Source organism: Myotis nattereri (genome assembly GCF_964212035.1).
Source record: "Myotis nattereri genome assembly, chromosome: 1".
In the NCBI taxonomy this organism is placed as follows: Eukaryota; Metazoa; Chordata; class Mammalia; order Chiroptera; family Vespertilionidae; genus Myotis; species Myotis nattereri.
The window spans coordinates 205030673-205043042 of NC_138075.1; the positions used below are offsets into that span (position 1 = coordinate 205030673).

Here is a 12370-nt window from a genome sequence, read left to right on the forward strand (position 1 = left end):
TCCTTTGACTTTACCACAATATTAAAAAGGCAAAACAAAACAAAAACACAAAAAACCCTCTGGTAGGTTTAATTATTAGGATGTTTAATTACTACTCACTTTGAAATATATTTTATTCCCAGAAATATATTCATATAACTGAAAATGTGAAAGGGCCCAAATTAAAATATTTTTCTAAACATTGTTCCAATATTTTTGTAAGAAATGTTCTGTTTTTATTTTGAAATTGAGGATTGTCCTCAGGAAAGGGAACTATAAAGTTCATATAAAAAACACTAATTCAAGCCTTGCCTGGATGGCTCAGTTGGTTGGAGTGTCATCCCATACACTAAAAGGTTGCAGGTTCGATTCCTGATCAGGGCACATACCTAGGTTGCTCAGGAGGCAACCAACTGATGTTTTTCTCTCTCTCCTTGCCCTTTTCTTTAAAAACCAATGAAAACATATCCTCCAGTGAGGATAAATAAAAAAAGTTGACCTAAAAAAACCACACTAATTCAAAATAAGCCCAATAGTACAGTAAGTCCAAAAAGGAAGTTTAACCTTTTAGGTAAAGGGACGAAAATGTAATTTCTAAGCATTTAAAAAGATTATGCTTTTACTAAATTGAACTATGAAACATGAACCTGGTAATTCAGTGTCAAAGATTGTTACTTCAGATTGGAGAAGCCTGTTTATATAACTGTATCTTTTATGAGTTGAAAAAAAAGATATATCCACTTTATTCTGGATCACTGCAAATTTCATTCTTTTGTCTCCAGGGATTTTGATTTGTTACTTAAATGAATTGTCCTATTACTTTTGGAACTGTAAGTAATAATGTTTGTAGAGCTCCAAATTTGAAGAATGTAATGAAAAAACAAACAACACAAACTACAAACTATTGGGTATTTTTTAAAGGATATAAATTTAAAAATAAAACTGGGAATGAACTGACCTAAATCTCACAATTATTTGGAACTACTTACAAGGAAATTTAACAAGAACAATGGTTCTAATATTAAATCCTTTTATTTATTTTTTTTTTTTTTAAATATATTTTATTGATTTTTTACAGAGAGGAAGGGAGAGAGATAGAGAGTTAGAAACATTGATGAGAGAGAAACATCGATCAGCTGCCTCCTGCACATCTCCCACCGGGGATATGCCCGCAACCCAGGCACATGCCCTTGACCGGAATCGAACCCGGGACCCCTCAGTCCGCAGGCCGACGCTCCATCCACTGAGCCAAACCGGTTTCGGCAAATCCTTTTAAAAAAAATTTTTTTCCATCACCATTTATCCCCGTTATGCATTCTCCCACCTTAAATCCCTTTCTTAATCTAGTGTCACAGCCCCAAATTACTTATCCCCTTCTTTGGTTAACAGTACTTGCTTTTTTTAAAGAACTTACCTGCCCCACTGTTTCTGGTAAGACCACCAAAATCCCACACTTCCATGTTTTCAACTATCTCCTATAGGGGAGGATAGTATAGTGTGGGAAGGCAAAAATCTATCATTTTGCCAAGAGGATGGTGGCCTTTCTCTGAGGGCACAAATATAGGGAGAAAAGTCTTTTTCTGAAAAATAGCAAATTTTCCCTCTCCCTTCATCTCCTGCTTGTTATAAAATTGTGGAAGCCTTTTTCACACCAGGGCATTATTCTTAGTCACTTCTAGTCATCCAGTCTAAATAAACCTGTTAATTATTTTTTATATTGATATTAAAAAGGAATTTTTGAGGCATATAATGAAAATTTTATTAAGTAGTGTAAAATAATGTGAAATTACTTAAATCAAAAGGGAAAGTGATCACAGGTGAGGATAAGGCAGGGTTGCAGGGCTGGTTAAGGCTGGGTAATAGAAGGGAGGTTCATTAACATTCTATTTTTATGTAAGTTCATAACTCACCATAATAAATTTTTAAAAACACTAAAACACTTGACAAATCACCTGCTTAGACTGACAACTCTCAAGGATCTCGGTGGGCCACTTCTTTGAGGGGTCTCTCCATTCAGCCAGCCTTGAGGAATGATGACCCTTCCCTTCTCAAAGCACAGAATTATGTTATAAAACAGCTCCATGTATTCCCACACAATAAAGGGAAGAGCATATGAATCAACAATGTATAAGACTCTTAGGGAAGACTCTTCACCATTAAATCTTTAGGAAATCAATTTTCCTAATACTCGTTTCCCCTTATGTGGATAATTCATGTACTAATTTAGTATTTACTCAACTGTTAGAATGATCTTTGCACAACTAATTCCATAATGTCTCTTACATTATGACCTCTAAATGGACAAAGATTTGTTTAACTTGGTTATACTGTGTTTTGCTTAGTACACGTTAAAAATTGACACAAAAAGTAAGTATCTGCCAACTATAAACACCTAGATGGAAAATATATTCTTGTGTTGTCCTGTATTGACTTATGACTTTGGATGTATTGTATATTGTGAATCACTTTATGGTTATAAAAAACTTTTACAGTAGGCTGTGAATTTCACTAACAAAAAAAGTACAGAAGGAAGCAGGCAAGCTGCGGAGAGATCCACTGTAATTCTTTTTCCAGTTTCATATTAGACCACAAAATTCTACCATTTCTATTATTTGTGATGAACTGAGGACAAAGAAATGTTCAAATTCTCCTTATCCTAACAATAAGGCAATGAAGCACAATGGAAAGCTGAATTCTAACTGTAAATGTTTTCTGCAACGTAACATTTTCAAATCTGCTTAAATCCAGAGAGGTTTTTATTACACAATTTGATTTTTACATCAATAAAATCTTAGATATAACAATACAGATGAAGGAACAACAATTTAATTTGCACTGAAATAAATATTAGATATACAAAGAACATACAGTGAAAAAGGGGCACAATAAATTACAAGTGGAGACATTATTTTGCTCAATCACCAGAGAAAGCCCTTGACACTTCCAATTCCACACCAGCAAATTTATCATTCTTGCTGATTTAAGCAGAACACACAACAAATGTGGATCCCAGGGCTTACTTTCACAGGTACCAGCATAGATAATTTACTACAGTGATCCAATTTGGAAATCAGTAGGGACCAGTAAATCGCTGCATAAAAGAATGAGCAAATGAGGTCCTTTTTCCTTAGTGTCAGCAGGCTATGATTATTATGTTTATTAGATTTTCCTGAAAGGACTTCACATTTTCTCAAATATTCAGGAGAAATATATTTCCCCTCTGAGCCCTACATTAGCATTTATGTGCTTTGGTCTTGAATACCAGGGAATGATGAATTTTTCAATTTATTTTATAAATTTATACAGTCTGGATAGTATTGGCCTGAAAAGTATAACTCCCCAACCTGTACAATATTAGATATTAAAAATGGATTCAAGAAGTTACTAAGAAATGCTGACATATCATTTATACAAATTTTTAGTTCAATATATCCCATTATATAGAGCACCAGAAGTAATGCATTTATAAATCAAGCAGTTTTTTTTATGACTCTAATCTTTGCAACCCTTTAACATTTCTTCCAATATAACACATCACAAATGTTACCTGCCCAAGACTTTGCCCATTTGGTCTAACTTATGTATGTATGCAAAAATTCATGTCAAAAGCAATTGTTTTATTTTAAAGTTATAAAAATATAGTCCAAGTTTGGAGCTAAACTGTCATGAACCAAGAAAAAAATGTTTAAAAAATGCTGAACACATCGAAAAAGTAGCTTCAGAAGGCTAGGAAGGAAAAAGTGAAATGATTTTGGGGCCCTTTTGTCCTGGAATATGAGCTATTTTTTAGATTCCAGCAAAGATATCCATCAATAATTTTTTACCACCACTTTCTAAGAAAAATAATCTACTTTAGATTTAAAAAATACTCTTCTCACATTATCTAAAAGTCAACGCAGGTCGGTTTTCCTATTTGCACTACACAAAGAGAGAAAGGCCACTTAAGTTAATCCCTCACACAGGAGTGTGTTTAAGAACCCACTCGAATGTCACATTAGGAGGAAAACATGTCCTACTTAGAATGACTCCTACTGTCAGGAAACCTCCCCTGCCCAAATTTTTTAAACTGAATTTATTTGAGTGACACTGGTTAATAAAATTATATAGGTTTCAGGTGTACAATTCTATAATATATCATCTGTATATTGTAGTGTTCACCCCAAGTCACCTCCCAAAATTTTAGCAGCTCCTTTCTTATCCTTAATTTCAGATCCCATAACAACTCCCCACCTGGAATATTATAAGAGGAATGCTCATTAAAACAATCTCTGAAAATAACCCCTGGATATAAACATGTTTTTGTATACTATCTGTTGAGCTACCCTATCATTAAGCCTCTGTAGAATTCTCCTAATCCTAGAGAAATTCCAATGAGGTGTTAAGAGAAACCAGTTGTCTCTGCAACTCAAAGTGAATTTACAAGTCTCGGTACCATTCCTTTAAAAAAAAAATTTTTTTTTTAATATATTTTTATTGATTTCAGAGAGGGAGAGGGAGGGAGAGATAAACATCAATGATGAGAGAGAATCATTGATTGGCTGCATTCTGCATGGCCCCCATTGGGGATTGAGCCCACAACCCAGGCATGTACCCTTTACCGGAATCGAACCCAGGACCCTTCAATCCGCAGGCCCACGCTCTATCCACTAAGCTAAACCAGCTAGGGCTAGGTACCATTCCTAATACAATATCCAAATATTTCAATATGCATTTGTATTTCTATGAAAGTTTAAATTTTAAGACACTGAACTGCCTATAACCTTGTGTACCTACAAAATGATCATGAAAAAAATTTATTTACCATTATTCTACACACCTGAAAATGAAGGAGAAAGAACAATTTTATAACTGATGTGTTTAGGTGATGTAGAAACTTACAATGAAATTTTAAAAAAAGAGAGACCATGATCTGCATAATACCACTCATAATTGTGGCCTATTTTACTATTTACCTAGAACGCAGGTATTAGCAGGATACTTCTTTCAGCTTTTGAGTATTTCAATATTTAAAAAATGTATTCAGAATAAATGCTTGCTAAATATTGGTTGAATATTGAGTAATTACATATTTTAAAAGGTCATGGGATTAAGATCCTTCGTTTTATGGCTGACTCGGCCCGTTTAGTGGCTTTTAACCTTCCAACAGGGCCTGTGAAACGGAGGCTACTTGAGGAAAGAGTGCCACCTACTGATCTGTAATTACCCGTCTGTAATTATTTTCATACCTATCTGTAATTATTTTCTCCCTTGAGGGTTTGGACAAAATAGGTAGCAAAGTTAATCTAAATCTGGGTAATAGCATTGATGCTAGCAAATCTTAAGGGGATTTGGGTAGGGAAGACGCTTTAGAATAACTATATTAATAAAAATAAGTCCCACAATCCCTCAAAATTAATTTCATTTGTTCTGATAGCAAACTTTAAAAAAACTAAACCAGTTTACTTATCTTATTACATATACTCATTTTCTTTTTCCAGATGAATAATATTTATGTCCTAAACTTACAAACTTAATCTGAATTTACAAACTTTATTTTGAATTTGTGATCCTGACTTTTAGGAAGAAAGGAAGTATTCTGACAGCTTTATAATTCTTTGTTATACAAGACCTCATGAATCTTTAATAACTTCTGGTCTAATATTAACATGCCTTGATTTTTCCTGTAAGGGAGGTTCTTAAATATCTAAATAAAAAAATAAAAGCTAGCTTTCATTCTTGCTTACTTGCAGGAGCATCTACCTTGGTCACTTTATTCCAAGTAACTTTAACTACAAATTGTTATTTAAGAAATTTCTCTTTGGAATGATGTTAGAGTTTAAATTTATGAGGGATCAAGCAGAGAAAAGGAATGTAGACTTGTTGCTAGATAAAGGAGGTTTTGTATGATGCTTCCACCTGCCTGAAAGGATGTGATATCTAAAAATGCTAGAAAAACAGCAGCACTGTACCACCTCTTAAAGAATTCGCTATTTTGGATGTTAAATCAACTTTTTAAAAACCTGTTAGTAGAAATAAGTTCAGGTATACTGCTATTTTTTCTACTGCATTCATTTTATATACTGCTATTGTGTTTCCTTAATTTTGATTTAATAGGTATACGTTACACTCTAATTTCAAATGCTGTTATCAGCCGGTTGTACGTTTTCATACCATAGAATTTCATGCAAACTGAACATCTGGTAATGTTCAAATTGTAAAATTTACTTTGGCATGAGTATAGAAATGTTTTATTTATAAATCAAGCCTTCCTTTAAGTCAAACATGAGCATGTCAGAAATACAATCCTGTTTTTGATAGAAAGCCTTGAAGGGTCTAAATGTTCACTTTCTTTTTGTTAAAATCAACATGAATTCTTTTCCTTAGAAAATCTTTTTGACCAACAGTAATTTTCAAAAGAAAAACTCAGGGACAAAAGAGGAGAAACTAGGGAACATCTGTAATACCCTCAACAATACAAATAAATAAAAAAAAAAAGAAAAACTCAAAACAAGAGGCACACTTAAAGGGCATTAAAAGTAAACCATAATAACCATGGTAAAAACAGAGCAAAAAGAATATTAACAAATGTAAAAACTGGTGAAACCTGAATAGGTTCTATACTTTAGTTAACAATGTTATCCAGGGTTAATTTCATAATTTTGATAAAATGTTGTATAGTTATATAAGATGTTAACATAAAGGGAAGTAAAGGATATATAGGAACTCTCTGTATTATTTTTGCAATTCTTCTATAGATCTAAAAGTATCTCAAGATTTAAAAAATTGCAAAAAACAAAAAAGAACTAAACTTAAAAATAAATATGCCTTCACTGCCAAAATTTCTTGATTTAATTCAAGACATAATTTTTAAAAACTCATTAGAAATCAATAATATACTGTTCACTTAACATTAGAGTCACTTTATTGCTCTAGAAAATTTAGTTCTTGAAATCATCAGATTACATATATAGTGATAACGAGGCTAGCCACAAACACGTATACACACAAAATCAACTGTATATTATGAGGCTGCTTCTCTAACTTAGTAGAAAAATATTACAAAAAGAGCTGGTTATGGTTGAGCTATCAAATAGATATCACATTTCTATAGATCTGAAAGTTGAACAACAAAAAACCTGATGTTACTAATAAGTTACCAATGAATGTATTTGAAGAATCCATATTACATGCAGACAGAAGAAAATTGGTTACAAAAACCATTACATTATTCTGTACTAAAATTTTTGCAACATTTTACACATTTCTAATCATGTAACAGTAAAGATCAAAATAAATTTTATAGAGTTGATAGAAGCTCAACAAGTAGGATTTAACATATTACACAACTCAAGTCACAGTTGCATAATACATCTAATTCCCCCAATTTTATTTATCCAGCATGAAACTGAAATGTACACTATTCTCCCAAAATGCCTCCTCAGGCATCATTCCCAATCAATCACCTTACCCATAAACCTTTCCATTTAACCTTTCAATATGATTTGCTGGGTATATAATCTACGGGATAGTCTTCATTATTATTTCAGAACAGACACTAAGTATCAGTGATATGATCTTCAGTTATATTCTTTTCAAAAGGTACCTGCACTGCCGCAACTGTCCATGAAAATTCAAGCCTAAGAAACAGAGAAAGTTGGTAGTCAAGAATCTGATCTAGGCAATTCTAAAACTATACTAATAACCTACGTGTCCACACTGTAAAAGGATTTCCTGTCTGAGAAATGTTACTCAATGGGTCTGAAAGGAAAGTTGTAGGACTACTGCTCTCTGATGTAAAATGGTTAGGTAATTCCAGATATTTACTTAATTGACTAGTAAGCTTATAGTTGAGCCTTTTAAAAAAATATTCAAATCCACAGAATTATGGAAATAAAATTTTAGGTCATAGTGTAAGACACATACAGAACTCATCTTATAATGGCACATCCAAAATAAATCTGTCCTAACAAAGCAGCACAAAATCAATTTAATGACAATTTGAAACCAAATACAGTGGGAAATGCTTCTGTTAAAATCATCAACCAAAATTCATAAATGGCAAAAGAATACTGTCTCAAAATATACTGAATATGTAAATTTACCATAATGAACTAATGCCAGATATAAATAAATTCAGATTACCAATTAGGTTGAAACAAATTTTAGAACTATTTTCACAAAAGAAATAAATGTACATGATAAAGGCACAGTAGCATCTAAAAAAAAAGTGATACATTTATTACAAAACACAAACTTCCTTAACCATTAACAACACAACACAGAATTTTCTTGGAAACTTTTTTTTATAAAGGCTTGATTTAACATGCCAGGAAAATATTATTTTTCCGTTAAGATGCATTTATGTAAATTATGTAAGTTGGATTGAGGTCAGTTTCACACCTGGAATTCACAACCCCTGGCAGAAGTACCAGCTGCTAATAATGCTTACTTATATCATATATAACTTAGCTGGATATTAAACTACGCAACTGTTGGTGCCAATCTGCTTATAAAGGCAATGCTCTGGAGACAAAGTCTTCTCACAAACAGAGGGCAAGCAGGTTTCATTATTATATGTTCAACAATAATCCTCAATTCATTAAACAAGGTCCTGCAAGATAAAATAGTTTTCTTTCAGAAACACAAGGGAAGAAGCAACGCAATGCAAGGCAAATGCTAATGAAGGAATTTCCCACAGCCATTAAAGAATTTGAAGAAGTAAAAAAAATAACTAGAATGCAATGCCCACAATTTCCCCTAGAAAACACAAAATAAAATTCTCAAATCAACACCTGTCCTTTTGGGGAGAAAAGTTCATTTAACAAAAGCATTTAATAAATGGCTACCTCTGAGGGCTGAGATTAGGGATGATTTATATCTTTACAGTAGAATCCTATCATTTTCATACTTAGGCAAATTCAACTAGTTCTAAAAAAGAGAACAAGAAAGTGAAAATTATGTAACATGGGCAATCCCACCTACTATTTCCTTAAATAAACATACTGTTTTCTCTAATAGGCACTTTATGGAGTTGTAGTGAAGTTTAAATGAGATAACACGGAAGATGTTCAATGGATGTTAGTTCCCAGTTGGATCATTACACTGATCAAACTGGCACTTGTCTTCCTTCAGACTAAAGCCCAACTCCTTAACATCTAATGCCCTCCAGAATCTGGTCTCAATCAAATTTTCTTCATCTCCTGCCACTCTCTGCCACGACTCCCATGTTCCAGTTATGTTGCATGTTTGTGCCCAAAACAGGTTGAAGACTTGACTTTGCATTAATTATGCTCGTTGCCTACAAAGTACTCTTTATTACACACGCTACACATCACACATATATTGTACAGGCTAGCAGACACAATATCATGTATCTTGTACCGTAATCGATCATCAACGGTAATAATTTTCACCTTATGTGCTGACTCATCCTGTATAAAGACAACTCCTGCTATACTTTTCTGTATCTTCCATGTTATTTTTATGGTTAGGAAAAAGCAATAAGCTACTGCTCAAACTAACAAATGAAAAAGGAGCCCTGGCCAGGTGGCTCAGCTACTTAAGAGCATTGTCCATACACCAAAAGGTTGTGGGTTCAATCCCTGGTCACGGTACGTATGGGAGACTACTGATAGATGTTTCTCCTCTCTCTCTCAAAAAAACAAACAAATCAATGAAAACATATCCTCAGGTGAAGATTTTTTAAAAAGGGGGATGTTATATGCCCTCACACAAAGACAAGAAGGAAATGTGGAAATATCCATGTGTGAGAGAAACACCAATTGGCTGCCTCCAGCATGCCCCTAGCAAAGATGGAGCCCACAACACAGGCTGCGCCCTGACTGGGAATGGAACCAGAAACCTTTTGGTGCATGAGACAATGCCCAACAACTGAGCTACACCAGCTAGGGCCAATCTCAGTTTTTAAAAAGAAATACAACCACCACCCGGCTGGCGTGGCTCAGTGGTTGAACATCAACCTATGAACCAGGAGGTCACAGATTCCCAGTCAGGGCACATGCTGGGTTGTGGGCTCAGTCCCCAGTGTGGGGCGTGCAGGAGGCAGCCAGTCAATGATACTCTCTCATTGATGTTTCTGTCTTTCACTCTCACTTTCTCTCTGCAATCAATAAAAGTATATTTTTTTAAAAAAGAAAATACAACCACCTTCTCACCAACCCTGGACAGTTCTAAGGCCTAGAGTTTAAATGTATAAAAACATTGTTTGCTTCTAAATTCTAACATAAAACTGAACTAACTTAACTCAGTGGTTGAGCTTTGACCTATGATGAACCAGGATATCATGGTTCAATTTCTGATCAGGGCACATGCCCAGGTTGTGGGCTTACTCCCCAGTAGGGGACGTGCAAGAGGCAGCCAATCAGTGATTCTCTCTCATCATTGATGTTTCTATCTCTTCCTCTCTGAAATCAATAAAAACATATATATTTAAAAAAGCAAAATAACTTAAACGTTATAAATACTGTATTTCACAATACTCTTAACAAATAAAACAGATTTGAACTAATCCCCAGCTTACCGACAATATGGATTTCTTCGAGAAGAGTATCGGAGAGTAAGAAATCTATAGTATATAAAAGGCTGGAGCAAACTTCCTTGACCGCTAAAAGAAACAAATACAGAGGTAATAAGTATACACCATTAATTCATATACATACTCTCAAAACTTAAAGGCAATTTAATTGGAGGGTGTGTCTTTATTAATCAAACTAGAGGCCCTCTGAGCACCGGTGAGGTCCCTCAGACTGGCCTGTGCCCTCTTGCAATCTGGGGTGCGGGTGAAGCAGATTTGGAGCCGACAGTGCCCCACAGCACCATGGCCGATTCCACAAGGAATCAGGCTCCCTCCTCAACTGGTTGAAGCGTCTGCCCCCTGGTGGTCATTGCGTGTCATAGCTACCGGGCGAATGGTCGGGATGGTTGCTTAGGCTTTCATATATATAGATGGTCATAGTAATACCTATCATATCTAAATCCATTATATCATTCCAGAATTATATTTAGGTTATACTATCTATTTTGGACCCAGCAACTTAAGCAATATGTGGTGATTCTGTTTTTTTCAGGGGAAAACATAACTTAAAGGAATGGAACAGATGCCTTTATGAGAAAATTTATAAAACTCTTACTACCTTGAAAAGAGTGTGTTAAAGAAAGGAGTAACTGTCAGGTACATAAAAACCTCAGGCAACGAAAATTAAAATACTTCATAAACCATGGTCTATTAAATATAAAATGCACCCAGCTTAAACTCAGCAAAATCAATTTGGGTATCTATGTTAGAGATAACACTGAGAGAAAAGTATACTAGTAAGCAGACAAATAAAAACATGTTTACTGCATCAATATTTGGAAAAGTAAATAGTTGGAAACATGTCCATGAATAAAGGAATGCAGAATAAAATGTTCCATGTTAACATAATGGAACACTATACAGCCACAAATAAGAACTCTATATGTCGCCCTAACCGGTTTGGCTCAGTGGATAGAGCGTCGGCCTGCGGACTGAAAGGTCCCAAGTTCGATTCCGGTCAAGGGCATGTACCTGGGTTGCGGGCATATCCCCAGTAGGAGATGTGCAGGAGGCAGCTGATCGATGTTTCTCTCTCATCGATGTTTCTGACTATCTCTCTCCCTTCCTCTCTGTGAAAAATAATAAAATATATATATAAAAAAAGAATATTGATGGAGTGGTCAATACTCTATTTTTTCTTAAATTTTAAAAGGAAGACTTTCTTTATTCATGTATTATTTGTATCTCTTACTCTCTCTCTCTCTCTTCTGCCTTACTTCCGCAATTAAGATATAAACTATTGAGGTTGTAATAGGCAACAATTAATTCTAGACCATAATTAATGAGAAGAACAATAGGCAACAATTAATTCCAGATTTTTCTCTAGTACAAAGAAAAATCATCTTAAAAATAGAATGGACTACACTTCCCAAGATTCTTTCAAAGGTAGTTATTCTGAAATTAACTTTCCAAATGTTAAATGATACATGACAAGGAATGATGAAAAGACATGTTCCCAGGTTTACTATAATGTCTCAGGTTCTCCACTATAAAGTGAAAAGAGAATTGCTAAGATCCATCTAGCTCTACATATCAGGATCTACTTCAACAGATTGAAGCAGGATAAAATTTGAGTTAATATATTTATTATAGTCACTTAGTTATCAACCTCCTAAAACAAATGTATTTTCATTCTTACCTAAAAAGCATAAAAACTGTAGCAGGCATCAAGAGTATTTCATTACAAGCAATGAATTTCAGAATATTCTGTTGATTAGCGCTTAATTTATCCAAGAGGGATCTCAGCAGAGGTAAACTATTTGAACCCTTTGCCTAAAACATAAGAAAACAAACATTAAAAATAACAAAGCATTTCTG

General features: G+C 34.3%; 1 protein-coding gene across 4 annotated transcripts in view; it reads right to left on the bottom strand.

The window, feature by feature from the left end:
• TMEM33 (transmembrane protein 33) overlaps positions 1-12370 on the bottom strand; it is a 30367-nt gene that overhangs the window by 11067 nt on the left and 6930 nt on the right. For 2 of the 4 annotated variants that reach the window (XM_081096163.1, XM_081096164.1), the window contains exons 6-7: positions 12192-12325; positions 10499-10582 (exon numbers count right to left, since the gene is read on the bottom strand). In XM_081096163.1, the coding sequence (XP_080952289.1) occupies positions 10499-10582; positions 12192-12325 (218 nt within the window). Of the gene's footprint in view, positions 1-804; positions 8570-10498; positions 10583-12191; positions 12326-12370 lie in introns of those variants that run through there. The other 2 variants (XM_081096166.1, XM_081096165.1) reach the window with 2 other exon arrangements.